The sequence below is a fragment of the Salvia splendens genome, chromosome 8 (assembly GCF_004379255.2).
Source record: "Salvia splendens isolate huo1 chromosome 8, SspV2, whole genome shotgun sequence".
Lineage (NCBI taxonomy): Eukaryota > Viridiplantae > Streptophyta > Magnoliopsida > Lamiales > Lamiaceae > Salvia > Salvia splendens.
The window spans coordinates 779,909-803,057 of NC_056039.1; the positions used below are offsets into that span (position 1 = coordinate 779,909).

At 36.4% G+C, this 23,149-nt stretch overlaps 4 protein-coding genes across 5 annotated transcripts; 2 read left to right on the forward strand and 2 right to left on the reverse strand.

The window, feature by feature from the left end:
- Nucleotides 1-3,727: 3,727 nt before the first annotated feature.
- Nucleotides 3,728-6,763, forward strand: LOC121745482 (serine/arginine-rich splicing factor RSZ22-like). 2 transcript variants are annotated; one of them, XR_006038840.1, is made up of 7 exons: nucleotides 3,728-3,810; nucleotides 4,066-4,184; nucleotides 4,381-4,469; nucleotides 4,675-4,909; nucleotides 5,031-5,147; nucleotides 5,409-5,589; nucleotides 5,756-6,763. XR_006038840.1 is itself a non-coding variant. In XM_042139412.1 (6 exons), exons 2-6 carry the CDS (start codon nucleotides 4,096-4,098, stop codon nucleotides 5,443-5,445), a joined length of 567 nt encoding a protein of 188 aa, XP_041995346.1. In that variant the 5' UTR covers nucleotides 3,728-3,810; nucleotides 4,066-4,095; the 3' UTR covers nucleotides 5,446-6,763. The 2 variants fall into 2 exon arrangements, 1 of the variants encoding a protein (XP_041995346.1); XM_042139412.1 differs by having other exon boundaries at nucleotides 5,409-6,763.
- Nucleotides 6,764-8,776: 2,013 nt separating this feature from the next.
- LOC121744716 (probable cyclic nucleotide-gated ion channel 14) lies at nucleotides 8,777-12,679 on the forward strand. The gene is made up of 7 exons (XM_042138304.1): nucleotides 8,777-9,034; nucleotides 9,139-9,676; nucleotides 10,294-10,506; nucleotides 10,585-10,886; nucleotides 10,980-11,091; nucleotides 11,251-11,487; nucleotides 11,696-12,679. Exons 1-7 carry the CDS (start codon nucleotides 9,006-9,008, stop codon nucleotides 12,449-12,451), a joined length of 2,187 nt encoding a protein of 728 aa, XP_041994238.1. The 5' UTR covers nucleotides 8,777-9,005; the 3' UTR covers nucleotides 12,452-12,679.
- Nucleotides 12,680-12,985: 306 nt separating this feature from the next.
- On the reverse strand, nucleotides 12,986-15,650 carry LOC121744717 (UDP-galactose/UDP-glucose transporter 7-like). The gene is made up of 8 exons (XM_042138305.1): nucleotides 15,432-15,650; nucleotides 15,232-15,334; nucleotides 14,564-14,669; nucleotides 14,218-14,463; nucleotides 13,998-14,108; nucleotides 13,731-13,889; nucleotides 13,451-13,594; nucleotides 12,986-13,369 (listed from the first exon to the last, which is right to left on the reverse strand). The coding sequence occupies exons 2-8, from the start codon at nucleotides 15,264-15,266 to the stop codon at nucleotides 13,205-13,207; spliced, it is 966 nt and encodes a 321-aa protein (XP_041994239.1). The 5' UTR covers nucleotides 15,267-15,334; nucleotides 15,432-15,650; the 3' UTR covers nucleotides 12,986-13,204.
- Nucleotides 15,651-16,477: 827 nt separating this feature from the next.
- On the reverse strand, nucleotides 16,478-21,979 carry LOC121743384 (ubiquitin carboxyl-terminal hydrolase 18-like). The gene is made up of 11 exons (XM_042136675.1): nucleotides 21,509-21,979; nucleotides 20,421-20,559; nucleotides 20,252-20,340; nucleotides 20,083-20,168; nucleotides 19,804-19,966; nucleotides 19,536-19,659; nucleotides 19,117-19,274; nucleotides 18,637-18,721; nucleotides 18,297-18,488; nucleotides 17,762-17,823; nucleotides 16,478-17,444 (listed from the first exon to the last, which is right to left on the reverse strand). Exons 1-11 carry the CDS (start codon nucleotides 21,652-21,654, stop codon nucleotides 16,634-16,636), a joined length of 2,055 nt encoding a protein of 684 aa, XP_041992609.1. The 5' UTR covers nucleotides 21,655-21,979; the 3' UTR covers nucleotides 16,478-16,633.
- Between the last annotated feature and the right edge of the window lie 1,170 nt (nucleotides 21,980-23,149).

Sequence of the window (23,149 nt, forward strand, 5' to 3'; positions counted from 1 at the left end):
CGAATCACATTTGGTCCATTTTGGACGGTTCCGTCAAATTTTTGACGGTTTTAATTACCGGGTCACAAATCCGTCACTAATATGTTAAGAACCATTTTGAGACTTTAGTCTTATTTTATTAATAAAAATGGGTACTTTTTAGAAGAGGGTGGCCGTGGGTTTTTGGAGAATGAGACGCTTGAATTATTCGGTCCCTCACATTTGAAATCGAATCACATTTAGTTCGAAATCGACGGATCCGTTAAAATGTAACAGTCAACGAAATTTAAATCAATTTTGACCGGATTAAGCGTATAATTATGCTTTATTAATGGCTAATATCTAATTAACCTAAAACTAAAAAATTAAAAATAAAACAAAAATGTCCACCCCTTCACTTCATATTCTTCCCCTTCCCCTTCCCCTTCCTCTTCCTCTTCCAACACAGACGCCGCCGGCCCATTTATGCGTCCTCTGCCTAGCCGCCGGCTCTGCCACACAGTCGTCCTCCATCTCCTTCTTCCCACTTACTCCCGGGGCTAATTCATCACCATCAGCCTCACCATCGGGTGGTGGCGCGACAGAGGAGATGGGAATTTCTTGATTTTCGGGCAGCGAGGAAATTAGGGGTTTGTTGCGGCGGACCAATTTGTCCCTGCGCTTGGTCTTGGGGAAGTTGTTGAGAGAGTCGTCGGAGTTCAAGTGGTCCTCGAAGGCTTTGATGGCTTGGTGGATGAGCTCGCGGTTGGGGGAGGAGTCCCAGCGGAACCAGAAGCTGGTGCGGAAGCAGTCGCAGTCGAAGAGGGGCGGTGAATTGTGGCGGCACTGCTTCTTGGAAGGGGGCTTCTTGTTGGTTGATTGGAGGGACCTCTCGTTCTACTAGAGAGAGAAAGGTTACTAGAGTGAGAATGGTGTCGGGGAGGAGTTTGAGGAGAGGGAAGGCGGCGGCGTCTGTATTGGAAGGGGAAGGGGAAGAAGATGAAGTGCAGGGGTGATAGAATAAATCAATAGAAATGTTAAATAATAATGTAAAATTAGTGACGGATTTTGTGATAGATTAGTGACGGATTTTGTGACAGATTAGTGACGGATCAGTTTCTCCCAATTAGTGACGGATTAGTGACTCGGTAATTAAAACCGTCAACAATTTGACGGAACCGTCCAAAATGAACCAAATGTGATCTGATTTCAAATGTGAGGGACCGAATAATTCAAAAGATAATGTTTTGGACCAAAATAAAAAAAACGCAATATGTTAAGGACCATTTTGGGACTTTAGTCTTAATATTATATCCGTCCCAACTAAGTTGAGACGTACTCCTTTCGTCCCAATATAAGCTAATCACTTCTTTTAGGCACGAGTTTTAAGGAATTAATATTTAAATAAGTTAAAGTGGAGAGAGTAAAATATGAGAGAGAAAAAAAGTAAAGGAGTGACGATATAATAAAGTAGATGAAAAATAAAGTAAGAGATCTTTTGCTAAAAATGGAAATGACTCACTTATAGTATGACATCCGTTTATCTTGGGATGGAGAGAGTATTCCTTTTTGCAATATCTCAACTAACTTGAGTAATTTTTTTTTGACAAAAAATAATACATCAAATCACTTTTTACTTTATTCCATCACCTACTCTACTCTCTCTTTATATTTTTTTACTTTATTACGCTCTCATACTTTTCAACACAATTTCTTAATTTATTTGCCCAACAATTTGTACTCAACGTGGTTGTAACATGCGAAGTGATTGAAAGCAATTATGTCAAAATAAGGCTAATTGGATTATCGGAACAAAATATAAGGGCCGATCGGCAACACAAATGATTCTCACTTCATGGCGTGTGCGTACTACGGCGTGCCTCGTTGGAGGCGAATGCTTCACCAATTTTGCATGCTATGGCGTGTTTCAGTCTATCAACTAATCTTTCTTCACCGAATTTTTATACAGTGAATATAAGTAATTTCAAAATAATTGTTGGAGATCTAAAAAATACCAAGGAAAATGCATACACGATGCACAAAGTTGTGGGTTTTGATGAAAGGCAAAGTATGTGCGATAACGATGAATAGTGCAAATGAAATGTATAAAGTCATAAATAGTGTTATGCTTTGTTGATAATCTATACTAATCTAAAGTGCAAGTTTAATGAAAAGTCCTTAATACCCTTTTTGAAGGGAAAATGGAAAGATGAGGTGCCTTATATTCAAAAATAATTTTTTAAGGCAAAAACAATTGGACAAATAAACCCCAATAAAATGCTAACTGCTTGAAGAAGTGTTAAAACATATTTAAATAGTGCACTACCATTAAATTTTTTTATAATTAAGTTTTAAAATTTATATATTAATTAGCCTTATATTTTGAGTTAAATTGAAATTGTGCTAGAGAGTTTAGTTTGTCTTCCATTTATTTAGGTTAAAATTAAGATTTAATCATTTATTGCAATACTTTTTAATATAAAGAGTAGCCTAAATTCTCACATTATTCAAAACAAACAAGATGCATAAAATATTATCGTTATTTTAAGTGATAGTAGTAATTTACTTTTTATACGTATATGTGGCGGAAAGTAAGAAATTTATTCTTTCAAATATAAAAAATTCATTTAGTCTTTGGAAATGTATATCAAGTTATGCTATGGTCTGAAATTAAAAGAAAGAAATAAACAATCAACTAAAATGTGATTATTGGATAATACAAATTATATAACTTGACTTCTCAAAGAAGTTTTAAATTTACATGATTTAAATTATTCATATATTTAATGTGGATATGTTTAATATTCCATATATTTTTTAAATTAAATTTTTATAAATGAAGCTATTAAATTTATATATTAATTTACCTTTTATTTGGATTAATGACTTGCATAGCACTTTCTATAAACATATTTACTCACACATATTTTCTTTATTTGTATATCTTATTCTAATTAGTTCATACTCTTTGATCATTAGTCACACATCTTATTTTTGTAATTAATTTTATTGTTTTTACTTCACTTAGATTATAAATTAAAATTGCATAAATGTTTCATTCACTATGGAGTAGTAAATTCTTAATTTTGAGTGAAACAAGATAAGTACATTTTTTTTTAAAAATTTCCATATTTCTTTCAATTCTTATTTTCTATATATTTATTATATTCATTATTTGAAACTCTTATGTCCCGTGCACAACTCGGGTGTTAATACTAGTCTAATACTACATGCTAGTCCGTATCATATTTATTTCATTACTAGTATCTTTGCGACGAGTGAAAATTCAATATTTAGACTGACCACAAATATAAACTTTGACTCAAAAAATATGCCTCTGCGTCACACCATCATGTAAATGTAATATGAGTATATAATTGCAATTTTAATCCCATATTTCAATTTACAACATTGTCATTTGTCGATTTGAACTTTTATTAATTTCATCATCAAGCATTTATAGTAAATGAGTGATTAGTTAGTAATTTCATCATCAAGCATTTATAGTAAATAGAGATATCTATATTTTGTACAGTAGTTCCAAAGCATGTGAAAATAGAGATGAAAAATGAAATTTATAACAAATTAAAAGACTGATACAGCATATTAATTGATACTCTAGTTGGAACATTTGACCTTAACACAACATCCAAAAATTTGAATTTAAATTTAAGTTACGATTATCTACTGTATATTAATTATTCCCACAAAAAATCATTCGAGGGTAGTAAAGTAATTTACGTGACCAAGTACTCCTTTTAAAACGAAACAACGCCTAAAATCATCACTCATCATCAGCCTTCGACATTCGACAGCAGCTAGGTTTTTCCAAAAACACGATTAGGGTTTCAGGTGCGCTCTGTTCAATTTTCCGATGAATTGTAAACTATGTTGTTATTGTATTAATTGAATGAGAAACTATGTGTATTATATATAGTTTAATTATGCTCATCTACCCGATTGTTTTCTGTCAACGGATTTTGAATATCAACCTGTTTTCGTTGCCCCTTTTCAAGTACGATTCCAGCTTGTTCGTGCGGTTTTTTTTATAGCATATGATTTTCTATGTGATTCTAAAGTATTAATCCTCCGTCCGTGTGTTTTTAGGATCTTCTTCCAAAAAATCTTTGGTTCAAGATGTCTAGGGTTTACATCGGGAATTTGGACCCCCGAGTCACTGAACGAGAACTCGAGGATGAATTTCGCGTATTTGGAGTTATTAGAAGGTAAAGTGCAACATGTTGTTTGCTGGCAAATTTCACGAAAACAATTTGCAGCTAACCACAAGGATTTCAGTGTTACTAATTGTATTTGTTTGTGGTGTATATTGTATTGGCCTGCATCTAAAGCAGATGTGAAGGTCATTTTTCTTCTAAAAGGGAGAAGATATCTTGATGCTACTGTTTTAAATGTCTTATGCAGTGTGTGGGTTGCCAGAAGACCCCCTGGTTATGCTTTCATTGATTTTGATGATCGCAGGGATGCCCAAGATGCAATTAGGGACCTTGATGGTGAGCTTATGATACATTTTTTCTTGTGAAAAGTGTATGCGTCTTTGATTTTGGAATTTGCTTGAGTTGAACTTGCCATTCTCACTCGAACATCGTGCCTGCCAATGCATGATGTATCTTACTTTGCTCAATGAGCTCCCCTCTTTTGTCAGTTAAATACCCCATGTGGTGGGAATTGGGATTATATTGTTTTATTCTGGAACAGGTAAAAATGGCTGGAGGGTTGAGCTATCACACAACTCTAGAGGCGGAGGTGGAGGTGGAGGTGGAGGCAGCCGTGGTGGGGGTCGTGGTGGACGCTCTGGTTCTGATTTGAAATGCTATGAATGTGGCGAGCCTGGTCATTTTGCTCGAGAGTGCCGAATGAGGGGTGGTTCTGGAAGGCGTAGGAGTCGTAGCCCTGCTGCTAGATATCGCCGGAGCCCAAGCTATGGTAGAAGGTAAGACTGGGGTCAAAATTTGGGAGATGAGAGAGAATGGCATTGTTTGGTTATACGCTCTTAATTGTAGGTTGTCATTATGAATTTATTCTAAATTGATGCTGTTTCTCTGCTGGCATAGGAGTTTAAGTCCTCGTGCTCGCTCACCTCGACGTCGCAGTTTGTCTCCAAGGCCCCGCAGCTACAGCAGATCGCCTCCGCCTTATCGTGGACGAGATGAAGTGCCATATACCAATGGGTATAGTCTTGTTTCCTTCATCATCATGCTTCTTTCTGTTAGGCTTATTAATTTAGAGGACCTTCCTATGTTAGCCTGTTCATTTTGTTTGGTTTGATATATGTATATAATTACTTTAGTGGGGTTCTTGTTAAGTATTACTGGATTCTCCAGGAAACCTGATATTTTTGGTGATATAATATATACCTTTATTGTATTTTTAACGTGTTTAATATGTTAATGTTGTTAATTTATTTTATGCTGCATGGCCTATATCTGCAGGAATGGTATCAGAGACAGGCGTAGGAGCAGAAGCTGAGCTAGGATGTTATATGCACTTTTGAGTCTCTTCTGAAGTTCTTCAAGTGTTTACTGTGGTTGGACTTATTTACGTCTTAGTTAAGATGGGCGACACCCTTGGGTTTCGACTCCTGGATTTGGTTGTGTGATTTCTATTTAAGTAGTAAGTTTGTCACTTTAACCTTATTGTTGCCTTATCGTTTTCCCTTTATACTTATGGACCTTATAATGTCTTATAGTCGGCTCTGATGTTGCTATTTGATATTTTATCATTATAATTATATTAAAGAACACTGCTAAAAGTTTATGGTTTTGTTTTCTGTGTCGAGGTGTCTGCCTGCTACTGCTTCATTGGTTTTGTACATCTGCACTTGTGGTTTCGACCTTCTCTGCCCTGCTGTGGGATCTTCAATTTGAATTATTGTGGATCCCAGCTGGCTACTCTGCTAGATGCTACTTTTCATTGCTTTCTGCGGCTAAGATGCGTCTCTCCTCAATATTTATTGTTATGTAGAACTCCGCTTGTGGTTTCGACCTTCTCTGCCCTGCTGTGTGATCTTCAAATGTGAATGATTGTGGATCCCGTTGTAGAACTTCACTTGTGCTTTCAACCCGCCCCGCCCATGCCCTGCTGTGGGATCTTCAATTTAAATGATTGTGGATCCCGGCTGTTTACCCTGCTAGATGCCACTACTTTTAATTGCTTCTCTGCGGCTAAGATGCTCCTCTCCTCAATAAATACGGTATTTGATTAGATTTAAGGATGATGGTCGGCGGCTTCACATGCTTCTGGCAGGTATTTAATCTACTATGTGGAAGTCGGCATTTAACTTAATCCTTAATACTGCTCTAAATGATAGTACATCTTTTTATCAGCATGATTCATCCCTAAGTATTTAGTTGACATTTCATGAGTTGGAAGCAGAGGAACTAGGTGTGGAAGAGTCTGAACTTCAACTTAACTTGTGCATATTCCTTGCAACCTTTTCATTGACATAAGATCTATAGGTGTTATTTTATGCTGTGATAAATGCATAACGAACCCATCTCGAGCATTTGTGTGTAGCGATTAGGATTTTGGTTTGTTTCATTTGAATCGGGGCCTGATGGTATCTGCAATGAACTATCGAGGCAGTTTGTCTTTGTTAACACCGTCATCTACTTTACCCTCTGGCTGGATAGCTCATCTTCGAATGCTCTTCAATTGACACAAATTCTTAATAGGCCTCCAGAAGGCAGAGTTTTCTGCTGTGAATTTTTAGGTGTTTTGAGGATTTGATACAATAATTTGTATTTTATACTACATAAAAAGTTAATTAGATATACGTGATTCGAAACATGTGTGCCTATGCTATAATTCATCATCTTTATTTTGGCCAATAATTGTGTCCCAAATTACACAAATTTATTTATTTATTTATTTATTTATTTCGTCTCACTAACCCTTGTATTTCTCTATAATTTGGACGGATACAGTCGTTTTAGTCCTGATTGCATCACCAACACAATAATCCATCACAAATTCTCATGGTTGCTTTTACGGATTAAAAGTGTTGATTTTTGTAAAATAGAGAATGACTGCTTTACTTTGGAAAATTTAAAATGAATACGAATCATTTAAGAAAGGATTGAAGGTTGGAGGAATTATGGCTTTTTTGAAGTATGATTATTATTGATTTTTATATACAAATTGGACCAAGGCAAAGGTGGGAGACATTGACAAAGATTTGTGTCGTGCACGTTAGCAATTATGGGATCTTGCGTATTATAAAATACACTTCGTAGCTTCCACTAAAGACATATGGAAGCATCTTAATTTAATTTTAGTGTACAAGTAAATATGAAACAATATTTATCTTATTTGATGAATTTTTTATGGCTATTAGCTTCTCAAACAGTGAGTGGAAATTGACTAACTTGATAGTTAATGAATTAATATTACTGAAACTAACTTGTATCCTTATTAGAGATTGTGCTATGTTGTAAACTTGTAAATTGCATTTAATCAAAATTATGCGTATTTTCTCTGTTTATTTTTTAACTTTTAAATGTAATTGACGTCAGAATCCAGCCGGCGAATCTTGTTCGTTTGAAATGGCATGAATTAGCAGATTTGTTGTAAAGACAATATATGCTAATTGACAATTACGACAGTTAAAGTGGATTTTATTGTATTATTTTTGCAATGTTTCTACGCATTATTTTTTTTCACATTGACAGCAGCTTTCTTATACTATGATTTACTATTATTTTTGGAGAAGTGTGCAATTAATTTAATAAGGAGAGACAAAATTTGATTTCTTCTCTATGTTTGTAGGACCATGTGGTTGTTTATGGAGTACTAGTATATAACAAATATAAGTAATTGAGTATATGGAAAAATATACTATTCCAACGAATTCATTTTCTTCACAACACCAAATCATGTGCCTGATTTTCAACGATTTATTTCCGTGTTTATACAATATCGTTGTCATTACTATATTTGACCAATTCAACATTTATACCATGTTATTTCCTAAAGTGACCAAATTTAAATAAATAACACTAAAGTAGTGGAGTTTTTTTATTTAAATTTTATTACCAATACAATTTTGTGGAATAGGTGAATATATTTGATCCAATAGAATAAATCTTTACCTGTGCACATTTCAATAAAATCTTCTTATAATCTACACGTATACTTTACAATTAATACAATCGAATAAATTTGAATTTTTATAGTAGTAATGTTTTGAGAGATGGATCTTGTCAAAAGTTTCACAATTAATGTCAAACCATCACGTTTCTTCGCTACGATACCTTGCTTAATACTTCCTGTTTTATTAGAAATGAAACGTTTTCCTTTTTGATTTGTCCCATTAAAAATGAAACGTTTCTAAAAATGGAAACAATACTCTTTTTTACTTTTTATTCTTTCTTAATTTACTCTCTCTTCATTAACTCACAAAACAACACTACATAAAATCCCGTACCAAAAAGCAAAGGTTACATATTTAATAGGACGGAGGGAGTACTTAATACTCCCTCCGTCCCTCTATAATAGAGACGTTTCTTTTCGGCACGAAATTTAAGAAGTTGTGTTAAAAGTGAGTTAAGTGAATGAAGAATAAAGTAGAAAATGAAAAAGGTAGAAAGATAAGAGAGAATAAAGTAAGAGAAAAAATAATGGGTACTTTTTGCTAAAATAATAAATAACTCAGCTACAATAGGATAACTAAAAAAGGAATAAGACTCAGCTCTGACGGAGGGAGTGCTTGATACTTAATAAAAAGAATAAAGAAAAGATAAAGAAATTCAACAGTTTTCTTGGACTCATTTAATTATTACAACTGGAAAAAGTTTCCACCTCATCCACAAGACGACATTTTCGGATTTTCCGTGTCTCCATTTTTTGTCACACACTGCTGCTACCCTTAAAGTTTTGATTTTTAATGATGGGAGTTTGACATATTCTTGAATTAAGCATTTTTTGCAAGCCCAATCATCATGGATCCAGAAAGGAATTTTCTGGGTGTAGCTTTTGTTTGCAGAGATTCAGTTCAAGATTGCTGCAGTGGAAATTGACCCTTTGCAAGAATGGATTTCAAGAAAGAGAAAATGGTTAGGTAGGTTTTGTTTTCTTACACCACATTGAGAATTTTTGTGTTGTATTGTGTGTGAACTTTATATAGTGTTAAGAAGTGGGCTAATTGTGAAGTCATGTTTCTAGGTTTCACAGTGAAGAAAAAAGGAATCTTGAAATGTTCTTGGAGAAAAATGAGGGTGAGAGCCTAGATAAGTCACTCCCTATGTTCAAGAATTCAGCCCATTTAAGGAAATGCGAAGACAAGATTCCAAAGTTTGGTAGGGCTAAGGTTTATCCAGAAGGGTCAAAGCCAGAGAAGAAAGCAGTTCTTGATCCAGGGAGTGAAATTGTGTTGAAATGGAACAAAGTTTTCTTGTTTTTCTGCATAATGGCTCTGTTTGTGGATCCCTTGTTTTTCTACTTGCCTTCTGTGGTGAATCAAGACAGTTCTTCATGTATGCATACAGACCTCAATTTGGGGATCATTGTGACATGTTTTAGGACTGTGGCAGATGTATTTTATATGTTACATGTTATTATGAAGTTTAGGATTGCTTATGTGTCTCCAAGCTCAAGGGTTTTTGGGAAAGGCGAACTTGTTATGGACCGGAATAAGATAGCCGTGAGGTACTTGAAGTCGGAATTCTTCATTGATTTCATTGCAGCATTGCCTCTTCCTCAGGTTGTTTGAGTTTGCTGCTTTGGGAGTCCTTTGCAATGCTAAGTCTTTTACTAGTATTCATGTTTATGTAGAGATTTAGATTAAAGAAATGAGATGATCTGTGATAAGAATGTTGAAATTAGGCAGTGCTGTTGGAAAGATATTGAATGAATTTTGAATGGCTTGGGTAATTATTTTGAACTTGCTGTTACTGATGTTAAGGCCATTGCCGTTTTGCATGTTAATGTAGAGATTTAGCTTAAATAAACGAGATGATCTGTGATACGAATGGCGAAATTGGGTAGTGCTGTTATAAAATTCTTGAATGAACTTTGAAGGACTTGAGTAGTTTTGTTGAATTTGCTTTTATTGGTACTTCTTTGCAATGTTAAGGCCATTACTGTTTAACATGTTTATGTATAGATTTAGCTTAAAGAAACGAGATGATCTACGATACGAATAATGAAATAAAGATGCAGCCAACTCAGGAAGCTCGTGTAGTTTTTGCTCGAACTATACTCAAGAAACTATACGAATATCTTTGTTGTCTGCTTCGTGATTTATGAATGTTTTTAGTTGTTTGTCACGATTTTCTATGGCAAAATTAGCTTAAGTATCATTGCTCCTCGTTTCTTCAGATTGTCATCTGGTCCATATTACCAGCAATCAGAAGCTCCCACTCTGATCACACCAACAACGCCCTCGTACTCATTGTTTTGCTGCAATACATCCCCCGGTTGTACCTCATCTTCCCATTGAGTTCTGATATCATCAAAGCTAATGGACTCGTCACAAAGACCGCGTGGGCAGGCGCTGCTTACAATCTGGTGCTCTACATGTTAGCAAGTCATGTACGCGTAAATTTTCTCTGAGTTGCATTCTAAATATATTTTTTTGGCTTAAAATGATATGATCATTCCCTCTTGTAGGTTCTAGGAGCTTCCTGGTACTTGCTGTCGATTGAGAGACATGCGACATGTTTGAAATCTGCTTGCAGGGACGAGTTCAACGACATTGGCTGTTCGCTCAATTTCCTCGACTGTGGCACACTGACCCACAGCGATAGAGCAATATGGGTAAACAGCACACAGGTTTTCAAGAAATGCAATCCTGATGACACCACCTATTTCAACCACGGGATATTTGGGAACGCCGTTGCAAACAGCGTTGTATCGACTGGATTTATCGAGAAGTACTTCTACTGTTTATGGTGGGGCTTACAAAACTTGAGGTATGATATGACTCATGTTCATATGTGAGATGAAAATGAAATGTGTAAACTTACGAATAATGCTGATGCCGTTGCTCTTGTTTTACGCGACAGCTCCTATGGACAGACGTTGTCTACGAGCACGTTTATCGGAGAGACTATATTTGCCATAGTCATCGCCATCTTGGGGCTCGTTCTGTTTGCTCATTTGATTGGAAATATGCAGGTTATTCGAATCTTCGTATCATATGAACTCTCGCTTCGGATATTTACTTCTTTGATTAAAGAGTCATAACTAACTAGACAAAATGGCTTTTTGAAAGTTTACAAATATGACCATGAAAAAGAAGCATTGTTTTGATTATTCATAGATGTCATTATGCAGACCTATTTGCAATCTATGACTGTGAGGCTTGAGGAGTGGAGGCTGAGGCGTCGAGACACCGAGGAATGGATGAGGCATCGTCAGCTCCCGGAGGCTCTGCAACAGCGCGTGAGACGCTTTATACAGTACAAATGGCTTACCACACGAGGAGTTGATGAAGAATCTATCCTCCATGCCTTGCCAATAGATCTCCGTCGTGATATCCAGCGACACCTCTGTCTAGACCTCGTTCGTCGTGTAAGATCTCCCACGATCTCTTATTCCCATAGACTCCCTCCGTCCAAGTTAATTGAGATTCAAGACATTTCTTTTCGACACGTAGAATTGATTTTTGTCAAAAGAGGAATACGGATCGGTTAACTTGGGAAGGAGGGAATAGATATGTATGCTCGATGTTCATTGTGAAGTTTCACTAAGCTGAGTACACATCGTCTTCGATTTTCAGGTCCCGTTTTTCTCCCAGATGGATGATCAGCTTCTTGACGCCATCTGTGAGCGCCTCGTCTCGTCCCTGAGCACCCAAGGCACCTACATTGTCCGCGAGGGCGATCCCGTCTCGGAGATGATCTTCATCATCCGGGGTACGCTGGAGAGCTCGACCACGAACGGAGGCCGGACAGGATTCTTCAATTCGACAACCTTGAGGCCCGGTGACTTCTGTGGCGAGGAGCTGCTCGCGTGGGCGCTGCTTCCTAGGTCCACCCTGAACTTCCCTTCCTCGACACGGACAGTGAGAGCACTCAACGAAGTCGAGGCGTTCGTGCTGAGAGCAGAGGACCTCAAGTTCGTCGCGAATCAGTTCAGACGTCTCCACAGTAAGAAACTGCAGCACACATTTAGGTACTACTCTCACCATTGGAGGACATGGGCAGCCTGCTTCATTCAGGCTGCGTGGCGTCGCTGCAAGAGGAGGATGATGGCAAAAAGCCTCAGCATTAGCGAGTCGTTCTACTTCCCTCACGAGGTGCAGTCATTGGATGAACATGATGACGAGCAGGAAGTGGAAGAAGAAGAAGATGAACACGAACAACAAGTAGCAGAGAATTCTTCTCAGGCGAAACAGAACCTCGGTGTCACCATACTAGCATCGAGATTTGCTGCCAACACGAAGAGGGGAGCACAGAAGGTTAGGGATTTGGAAATGCATAAGCTGCAGAAGCCCGAAGAGCCAGATTTCTCAGCCGATGCTGAGGAGGACTAGCTTAGCTTGACTCTGGAACCTGACGCGCTGTTTTTACTCTGTGTGGGACCCGGGCGAGACGAGCTGGACGGAATGGTGTTAGGTATTCTTATGAAGTCTTCTTTATACATTGCATTGTTAGGCTACGAGTTTTGTATAGATTTCGTTGTGCATCAGTCAAATGAATCTGATATGTTGATTATTTTCAGCTGTTATCAGTCAAATGAATCTGATATTGTTTCCTTTTTATTTTTAGCATATGGAATCTTGTCAATTTTTAAAACAAATTCTCCATATTATATGATATATACAGTTGAAAAAACTTGAAAAATATGATTCTTTTTAGAAACAACAAAACAAAATGACACATCCTTGATTTCTTTTTAAAATTAGCCCCTTCATTTCACAGCTTGCAAATTGCAATGTTTCCCCATCACCCAAAACACGCTTTTCAACGTGTTTAAACAGGAAAGTCCCGGTTAGCTCTTCAGGACATGCTCGTAATCCCGATTTCACATGTGAAAGTGAAACACGAGATGTAACATGAAAGGGTTCTGAGAGGGGAACTTTTGCTTTATGAATATGATTATTACAGTACAATCAAAGCCTGCAAAGATTTCTCCCTCTCTTTACACTATACGTAGCCTCTACCATTTCGTTCCTCATTCTTTTCAAAATTTGTTCTTTCACTGAATAATTTAACAAGAATCTTCATATGTCTGAAATGATTCATATCAAAAACATGCAAGCAAGGCACCTTTTTGTTGAGCCGGCTCATTTACTACGCGCCTCCACATCAGGCATCTGCTTCGGGAGCTTGGACCGTTTCTGATGGTATTTCGCTAGCGAGTACCAGACGCCGCCTGCAGTGTTGATCACAAGCCCGGTGACGTTCAAAGCATGAATCTGCACTCCTCCCAGCAGGAAAAAGCCGAGGGTCTGCTCAAAGAGGTAAGCAACCAGCATCTTAGTATATTTTCAAATGTGGAGTATTATTTTCAAGAAGAAAGTGTAACGTACCGTGGAACCGACACCCTTGAGGACACCGACTATGGTCGTAGTTAAAGCAGAATTGACAATTGTACACAAGAACATAGTGTAATTCAGTGCTATACCCATCACCAGGGAAAGAACAAGAAGAACCATAAATGCGAATGAGTTACTCTGCCCATCAAAAAAGATTTGATGTTAGATTAAGAAATCTGCTGTTGGCATCCAGACAACTATGAAATACTATCGTAAGGTTATTTCTAGTTTTGGTATTGCTGCCAAAGAAAATTTGATAAGGTTTAATAGCTACCTTTGCAAATAGCATAACTAGAGAATTTGGGAATTCTCCAGTAGCAATGATAAGGAATAGAAGAAAGGGTAGTGACAAGACGCTGTTATAGAACATAATTTCGACTGAGGAAAGCCCATCCTCTGCACCTGACCTTTCTACCAAGATTAGGTACATTGTCTGCAGAATTTGTAGAAAGATATTAAGTGTTACACAATTCTGAAATTTGTAAATAATAAAGCCGAATGCAATGCATATTATCAGTTAATGGAGAAGTAAGAAGCATACTTGGAAAAAGACAGAAATAAAGGCCATGCTATATCCAACAAGATCGAAGGAAAAATCACCAAGTGCTGCTATAAGAACGCCAGCAGCAGTCAGAAGCACAGAGAGAGTAACCTTAAAATGATATGGAAAATGTTCGAAACTCAATTTATTAGGGAACGATTGGTGACTGTAACCAATTGTCGGCATCAAGCTAAATCTAATAAAAAAAGAAGATATAAACCTGAGTTGAAGGTCTCCCCTTTCCATAAAAGAACCCAGCTATAAGTACAGCGAGTGGTGTAAGCCTTTTAATGGCTATGTACATTGGAATATTTACTCCTTTTAGGCTTGCTAATGCAAAAGCCACATTCGCGTTATAGAACAAGGATACTAGAAGAAGTTTTTTGGCAGTATCTACACTAAATCCTTTTGCTTTCGTGTATCCCAACACTCTCCCAAAGTGTATAAGCAAAGTTGTCACCAATTGCTAATAATACCTCACAAAATACAACGACAAGTCAATCAATGCAAAAGGTGAAAGATGGAGATAAGAAAAGAAAGCAAAGTCATATTCAATTGCCGTATACCTGAAACATAAGGAGAGTCATCGAGTCTGAATATTGCATGAGCACTGCTTTATTGATGAAGACCATTGCCATCGAAGAAACTCCATATGATAAGGCTGCAAATAAACTGCATCCAGTATTTGCACAAGTTCATTCATGAGATACAACCTCCACAATGCTCGGATAGTTAAGCCTAAACACGCATTTAATATGGAGGCGAACAAAACAAATAAATCACAAAATCTTTCAAAGCTCCAAATATTTCAAACACTATATTTTAGTATTGGTACAACTGCAGCTGGCGCTATTTCAATCTCCAATATCATGCCAAGAGTGAAACTAAGATGATTCCCATGGATAAAATGGAAAATTGTGAACTATGTCAAGGCTCCAAATCCACACCAACAGAACTCGATAAATAAAATTTCAAGGAATTTCAGACAATTAGTATACACTGAACAGTAATAATTAGTATTTGCACAAGTTCATTCAAGGAATATCATACAATTAGTATTCACTAACACACAATTGAGAGATTTCTGAGGCCAAACCAATACATACAAAATACTATAGCAGAGGCAATGAACAGAGTAAAATGTAAGCTGATTCAGACTCAAAATCTTTCCAACAATCATTCGATGCTTCCTTCTTTTATCAACACAAAAAAAGGGGAAAGAATAATAACTAACCTCAAATACGGAGTTGAATCTGGATTGAATTCCATATCCAGAAACAATTATTAAACCTCTATGTCGATTCAGTTCATTTACTTTCAAAAACACACACCTGAAACTGAACAATTGGAATGGATTAGAATTACAATTTTGCAATCACAGCTGATTTAAGATATCCCAATTCCCACCAATGGATAAATAAAAAGTCACCTTACCTTGAATCAAATCACGAAAAGATTGACCAAATATTCCAGATCGGGAGCTTAAATTGACGAATATATAGGGATGGGAGATTGGGAGTTGTGAAGGCGAGAGTTTGAAGTGAAGTGGTGAAAATTCGTCAAAGGGAAAAATAAATGAGGAAATGATAAAAAAAATCGCCATGCATGTGAGCTGTAAAATATGGAGAAGAAGGAAATCAGGTGCGAGCATGGAGCTTTGGGAATTCGTATTTTAAATTTTTAACTATTTTGGGAAAAAGTTATATGCATAGTAAAGAACCTTCTTTTACTTTTCGACCCTATTTAGTTTAGATAAATTACACTCCATGTTCTTAAAATTTAAGTTACTACTTGATGTAATTTATATACTATAAATTAGTTTAATTTGAATGAATTAATTTTGCGCATGTTTTGACGTTGATTTGAAAATAATTAAGATTAATGCCGACGGATTAGTGTAATTTATTTTAAATTAATTAATGTTCATGAATTAGTAGTCCTACTTTTTAACGTAAAATATCTAATGAATCTATGTTTATTTCCTGTTCCAAAAAACACCAACAGTTTCAATTAGAGGTGCCCACGGTTCCGGTTTTGGAAATTGCCGAACCGGAACCGAACCGCGAGGGTGTTTCACGGTTACGGTTCTAAAACCGTCGATTCGGTTCCGAATCGACGGTTTTCCGGTGGTTTTTTACGGGTTTTCACGGTTCCGAACCGCCGATTTTTTGCGGTTCCGGCTTGGTTTCACGATTTTTCGGCGGTTTTTCGCGGTTCTAAACTAGAACCGCCCAGAACCAAAGGTTCCGGCACGGTTTCGGTTTAAAAATTTTTGAACCTGAACCGAACCACGGTTCAAAAACCGAGGGTTTCGATTTCGGTTTTAACCGCCGGTTCGATAAACCTTGGGCAAGTCTAGTTTCAATTATAGGTTCAATATATTTATTGAAATTTATTAATAATTAATTAATGCATATAACTATTACTAGTACTTTTAGTTTTTGTGGACAATCCAAATGAGGAAACAAGACTATTGCATGTGGAAAAACAAGACGATCCAAGATCAATGCGTATCATAGCTATTTGATATTTATAGTACTCAGCATCCAGATTAAAAAACTATCTACAAAATCTGCTATTACTAAGTGAAAACGGTATTCAACTTCATCACCAAGGCTCTAGCACGCATCACAAACTTACTCGTATTTTAAGCATCTGCCATTCTCAGACAATAACCGGTGGATCCTAGGCATCTTCCCGTTCGATACAGCGCCGCCTACCTTGAAAAGATCTTTTCGTCGTTTTCCACCAAGAGCCGAGAGTGGCTTTATTAACTTCTTCTCAGAACTTAAACCAACTAATATCCCGGCTGCTTCTCTAGTTTCATCATCGCGGGGTACAAAGCTATATACGTCTGATTCTTTATTTTCTTGCTTAACAATTTTATTCCAACGTTGTCTGCCAAGAGAACCAGAAGCAGAGATTTGATTCAATGTTGGCACAGAACTTTTTACTTCGCACTTTGAAGCCTCTCGCATGTATGTGCAATTAGCAGACTTCTCCTTTTGGATGTGAATAGTAGTCAACGACGAGATGTCGTGTCTTCTGTCCTTCTCAAACGCGCAGTTCTTAGCAGCACTGAGATTTTGACACCGTGTTCCAGAAAGATCTTTTGTGGTATCACTTGTATTGCACCTCTTGACATCACGGCCAGTGGAGGATCTAAAGAAGTCCAGTTTCAGAGGAATATCTTCTTCTTTCGGTGAACTGTAGAAACTATGACTATCATGAAATCGAGTTGGCAAACGAGCATTACAGGGTGGTGCCATTACATCCTCTCCTGCATTTTCTGCACTTTTCACTAATGATATTTCTACCCTTCTATCAGCCTCAGCTTCAGAACTGACGGGCTGTGTCGTTAACAAATCAGCTGCTTGTATTTTCAAATTTTTATTCTCTCCAGTAAGTGAACCGGCAGGAAGCAAACATGACGGGCGAGCGCAAATCCTGTGAGGATCATGTGCAGATACATGAATGGATATATACAATAACAATAGCTACTTGTACGCAGAAAACCAGCATGCAGCAATACTTGAGCAATACATCCAGAATAGGGCAAAGCATTAGCATCAAGAACTTGCAAACATGACTAGCCAATGCAGACCAGCAAAATTATTCAATTATATCGAAATTTGAAGCCCGCAAAACTTACAGCCACTTTTGTTTCTGAGAAACAATGACATGTGTTGTGTAAAGAAAAAAGAGATAACATGGAAAAAAAAGAGATAACATGGAGGAGGCAACGATTTTAAAGCACTAAATACCTGCTGTATAAGAGCATATAGGCTTCCTGCAAAAGCACCTCATCCAATGTCACGGAGGAAACCTGAAAAGGATAAAAAGATTACGAACAATGCAAGCAAAATTAAGTGTAAACATGTCTGGTAATTTACTGGTATTACTATAATGTTATGTGAACAATGATCATTATGTCCATTGAACATTACTAGATCAACTAGCTTTTAGTAATTATACAAACTTTAGCAGGCTCTTTTAAAAACTAATAAGATTAACACTAGCATAATCTTTTGAGAAAATCATTGCCTCAGTAAGGGATTCAGTACATATTTATAATTTATTCATTGCCATACTTTCATACTAACTACACTAGGATATCATAATTTAGTGTTTCCCACTCTCATTAACTAACATAAAATAAAATTCAACAAGCAATGGAGAGACTGAAATGTGATGAGATTCAGTAAAATACATAACTATATATGACAACAAAATACTTCATGTGTTCAAGTGGAAGGTTGTATGATGCATGTATACATGGAGAAAAGACGGTGTTAGTACCTTATCATCATCAATCTTGTACCAATACCCACCAAAATCCTTAACATAGCAGATGTAATGGCCAAATGTATGGTCTATTTCTACATGGACAATTACAGCATATAGCTTGTAAATATCATTCCCATCTTCCGATTCATTCATGTACGAACGAAGATCCAGCTTCTCTGGGAAAGTAACCCTCTTGTTAAGTTTCTGATCAAAACAATTAAGACACTCTGTTATGAAAGAAAGGAAACAGAGTTGCCAAAACAAATCTCAAAAATTCACAGTAGACAAATATTTGAGGAAAACTTTGATTATACATTGGGGTTTGGAAACTCAAAGGGCATGGGGTGCAGACCTGAAATCTTTTAAAGGCAATTGTAAGAATGTTGGGTGCCTGTCGAATAGAAAGGTACTTTCGTGCCATGACATAAGCATTGCAACTGCACAGACAACTCATATGATTGATCAAAGAAGCATAAAATAATAAAAATCCTTTATACATAGCAAATGTAATGGCAAAAGAGTAGTGGTATTGAATCTATCTCGATTTTCCACAGTAGTGCAATTGAATCTGTTAGGAATATTAGTATCCCACATTGGTGGTGTGACATAGTCTAGCTTAGTCTCTTGTACTATATATATGTGTGGCCAATGTTGAGTAGTGAAATACAACTACTACTCTTCTCTACTATGTCTATATACTTCTCCACATATATCTACTGTATATTTTATTGTTCTACACTTTTGTACAGAATCTATCTAGACTTTCTACATTACTGCAAATAGTAGTGCAGTGGAATCTATATAAATGTACAAATGCTGCAGGAACACTTACCTATCACATTTGTACATATTATCTCCGTGTAGCCACTCTTCGGCAGTGAATTGATCCAAACAGTCCTCCAAAGACTCAGCACCTCCATGAACTTCAACAGTTAAATCCATCATGTGATCAAATCGGTTGGATATTTTATTACACTTGCTGCATATAACCTGAAGGGGAAATGAAAAATAAACAAGATGGAGAGTTGCAAAAGGGAGATATAACTAAACGAATATTATAGCCATATAACTATCACAGTGCCTACTCATACTACTAAAGTTCTACCTAATGTGCAGTATTTGACAACAATCATCCATATGTAAACACTCCAGATATGTAATATCTCACTAATACAGGATTGAGCTGGGTATGCTTTATCTATGCAATGCAAACTACACAGCTGAACATAACGATTGAACTGTGCAGGCTACCTGAGACTGAAGGCAACCTCCGAATATATGTTGAACAAAGTTAGTCTCTTGATATCTGGGAGGAGCAGTCTTTTCTCCCCCAAATTCATCGAGGAAAACAGATTGCAATTTATCAATTGCAAACCTGGCAATACAAATTCCATTGGAATCAGTAATTGTATACCAGAAAAATAAAACCACATAGCAAATATGTCCCTGAAATTGTATATCAGGTGAAAACAAAAGGTCCATAAAAAAAACAATAAATAATAGATACTGTGATAATGACCTCATGAACTCATGGGCATCCTCCTGCTGCCCACGCTCAAGATTACCACCAATACTATTCAATCTTGAAAGAATGTGTATGGGAATGAATGCAGTATGACACCAGCTAGCACTTTCCACATGAGTTTGAAGATCACACAGGAAGCACCATTTATCCATCCGACCTGGCAACACAAGGAGTGGCAGATAGTACAACAATATATACGGAAGTACAAACATGAGTTATAGAATTCTGTATGATGGACTCAGGTAGGGTGATATGATCAAGTCAATTACGTACATTTTAGCTTGTGTCCTTTCTCAAAGAAGTAGGCAGCAAGTGGACGAGTGTATGTAAGACACTGAAGAACCACATTAGCAAAGCAGCTGCATAGAAGCAAGACAGATTAAACAGGCTGACATACTCAGATGAACAAGAAATGAAGTGCGGAATAAAAACTTTTACTTACCTGTTTCCGCCATTTATAAGTCCACAAGGAGGATAACCTGGTTTCTCCCAATTGAAAAGTTGTATGAATTCTTCATATGGGAACAAGATCTGAAAATCAAGGACAAAGGAATGTTAGAATCATAACTCACTGTCACTGGTAATTAGTTGGTAAAATAGAATTCGAGTACCTCATTTGACTGATTGTTAATCTCTGAACTTCGAACTCCAGAAAGTTGTGAAACCTCCCTTCCTGTCAATGCAGATGGCAATTTTGTACTAGCGCACTTTGTCCCGCACTCAATGTGAGAACATCGACAATTTGCAGAGCTGTAATTTCAAATGCATAGTGAATGATAGCAATGTAGTAGGAGCTTTACTAAGAAGTAGAAACCCACTGACGCATCTTGCCTATTAAAATTATTGAGTAATGGGAAGATGAGAACACTTATGAAAATCAAACAGGATAAAACACGCAAGTGTGTGCACATTCTGATATGTTGACTTGATACTCTCCAAGTCACTTAGTCCAAGAGGTTTCACATTTATTAGCACACTAATTGAACTTAACAGGCAATAAATAAAAATGAGAAACCATATTTAAAGAGTAAATGAAAAGTGAACTGCAAACTTTAGAGATAATTGAAAGCATTGACCGCAAACAGTTAGAAGGACTGAAATATGACCATAGGACCAATCATTAGCCTGGATAGGTTTGACTTATCCAAATCAAACCATGACCTCCACATTATGAACTCCCCATACTATATTATTATTGTTTATCACTAGATCAACAATCGGTGTCTCACCACAATTCTCTCATCAACTCATATACTGTAAAAGAGGAGGAGTCAGTGCTATTATATAATCCTACCACACTAGTACATGGCATCCAACATAAGTATTTAATGCATAACGTGAATAGGAGATACGCCCTAGACGATGAAGAACAGCTCAATCACAATTTGTAACAATCTCGTTTTCTTTCCAATCACTTGTCCTACACCATACATTTTCCAAAAAGATTCTACTACTTAGAAAGGAAAATTCAACTAGCAGTGGATGCAGGATGCAATCCAGAGAACACAATCTCATCACATTAATCCACATTCAGCTCTACATCTTACGAAAACATAACTAAGCACCAACGCAGGTGCTGATAACCTAAAACGATCAACCTAAGCACAAACAACTGAATCGGAAAGTAGCTCCAAATTAATACATAATGAGATGCTATAATAAATTGAATTGCGCATAAATGAGTAACCACGTGCTATACCAGGAGCAATCAAAAGCATTTGCGCCTCCGCCGACTGCCGCCTCCATCTCTCCATCACCGCAATCCGGTGAGAATCCCATACTGGAGGCGGCTGCCAAAACCATAGACGAAGTGCTCCGAACGAAATCGAAAAACCCTACCACCATCGCCGTCGCTGTATCCGCCGCAGCAGACGCCGTGAGTTGCAGCAACCGATCGAATCCTACCGCCGATGCATCTACAGCTTATGATTTCATCCTACGATGACTATCATACATGGAAATTTCGTTCCGATCAATAATGCGTACAATTAAAGCTTACAGCTCCTGATGTGAATAATCTTAATAATTTGGGAAATCAAAATAGGTGGAATTGTAGGTTTCTGTTTGTGATGGATTTTATGAAGTTTCCTCTATATATCTGTGTAAATTGGCGGTTAATTCAGCAGCAATCGGATTTCCGATTTCTAGTAGAATTTCTTCAGCTATAAGAATTAGAGAAAAACATAAAATTATTATACACTACTTATTTTAAACATAAAATTGAATATTGATTTAAGCAATTGATGGGTTGGGTTGAATGGGAGCTCACTTTCAAAGAATAATAACATAAAGCCCAAATAATATGGGCTTTCGATAATATATCATATTTTTTATTAATCTACCTTGTAGTAGTAATTACTACTCTGAATTTACATATTTTTAAATTATCTTTTATGGAATTCACTATAAAATAAAAATATTAATAATAATTTATTATGTTTTTAGATTTCAATTTTGTAAAATAAAATTTATAATTTAAAATTTTAAGTATTGATATATTATTAAAATAGAATAATAAAATAGTAATTCAAATTTTGCCTCAAAAATATTTTAGTGAGAAAATACGGAAAAATAGTCCTGCTTTTTAATGAAATCGTATGAACATTAATTCAAATAATTCTTATGTATACTAGTATTTACTAAAATAACTGTGTAGCAAGCCATACTATATGATTTCATTGTTTTATTGTAAATTAAATGATTGGGGAAAATGTAACACTGCAAAATAATAAAGTGATTATCTGTGAATTTATATAATAAAGTCGATTTTGTTAAATTTTTTTTTGGAATAGTTACAAAAGTTCAAATATCCTAGCATTGTGTTACGAAAACAAATTCTCTATAACAAAATATTGTCCATGTAATTTCCACTAATCTAAAATATGTGGGCACCCCACAATGCCTCAAAATTGCAAACTATTAAAGGCAAAGTCCCCTAATTTAGGAAAAGTAAATCAAATCACCATGCATATTGGTTTATTGAAAACTACATTTGGAAACTTCTAGGCAAGACAAAAAAAAAAAAAAAAAACTTCTAGGCAAGACAACATCATCATTGCCTTTATGTGATTTTTTGCATTGAGTAGAAGCATATGCCTTAGTGGGATTAATTAATCTTGATCAGCATTATTTATATATTTTACTAAATACTAGTACTATTTGATAAAATATTTTTTTTTAATATATTTACTACTCCTCTGTCCCTGAAATTTTGTAACATTTTTCCATTTCTGTATGTCCCACAAAATTTGTCACAATCTACTTTTTACTATTTTTTGTAGTGGACCCCACGTTCCATTAACTTATTCACACTCACATTTTATTATAAAACTAATACTTT

Bases quoted from the DNA above. Each gene is read 5' to 3' on its own strand.
- LOC121745482 (XM_042139412.1), top strand. From the start codon at position 4,096: ATGTCTAGGGTTTACATCGGGAATTTGGACCCCCGAGTCACTGAACGA. The intron at 4,470-4,674 runs GTGAGCTTATGA...ATTCTGGAACAG, and splicing joins TGCAATTAGGGACCTTGATG to GTAAAAATGGCTGGAGGGTT. The intron at 5,148-5,408 runs GTATAGTCTTGT...CTATATCTGCAG, and splicing joins GAAGTGCCATATACCAATGG to GAATGGTATCAGAGACAGGC.
- LOC121744716 (XM_042138304.1), top strand. From the start codon at position 9,006: ATGGATTTCAAGAAAGAGAAAATGGTTAG. The intron at 10,507-10,584 runs GTACGCGTAAAT...TCCCTCTTGTAG, and splicing joins TCTACATGTTAGCAAGTCAT to GTTCTAGGAGCTTCCTGGTA. The intron at 11,092-11,250 runs GTTATTCGAATC...GTCATTATGCAG, and splicing joins ATTTGATTGGAAATATGCAG to ACCTATTTGCAATCTATGAC.
- LOC121744717 (XM_042138305.1), bottom strand. From the start codon at position 15,266: ATGGAATTCAATCCAGATTCAACTCCGTATTTGAG. The intron at 14,109-14,217 runs GTTTATATCTTC...TATCATTTTAAG, and splicing joins AGGGGAGACCTTCAACTCAG to GTTACTCTCTCTGTGCTTCT. The intron at 13,595-13,730 runs GTAGCTATTAAA...TTTGATGGGCAG, and splicing joins TAGTTATGCTATTTGCAAAG to AGTAACTCATTCGCATTTAT.
- LOC121743384 (XM_042136675.1), bottom strand. From the start codon at position 21,654: ATGGTGGTAGGGTTTTTCGATTTCGTTCGGAGCACTTCGTCTATGGTT. The intron at 19,660-19,803 runs GTCATTATCACA...TTGTATTGCCAG, and splicing joins GATGCCCATGAGTTCATGAG to GTTTGCAATTGATAAATTGC. The intron at 17,445-17,761 runs GTATTTAGTGCT...TGATCCTCACAG, and splicing joins TATATGCTCTTATACAGCAG to GATTTGCGCTCGCCCGTCAT.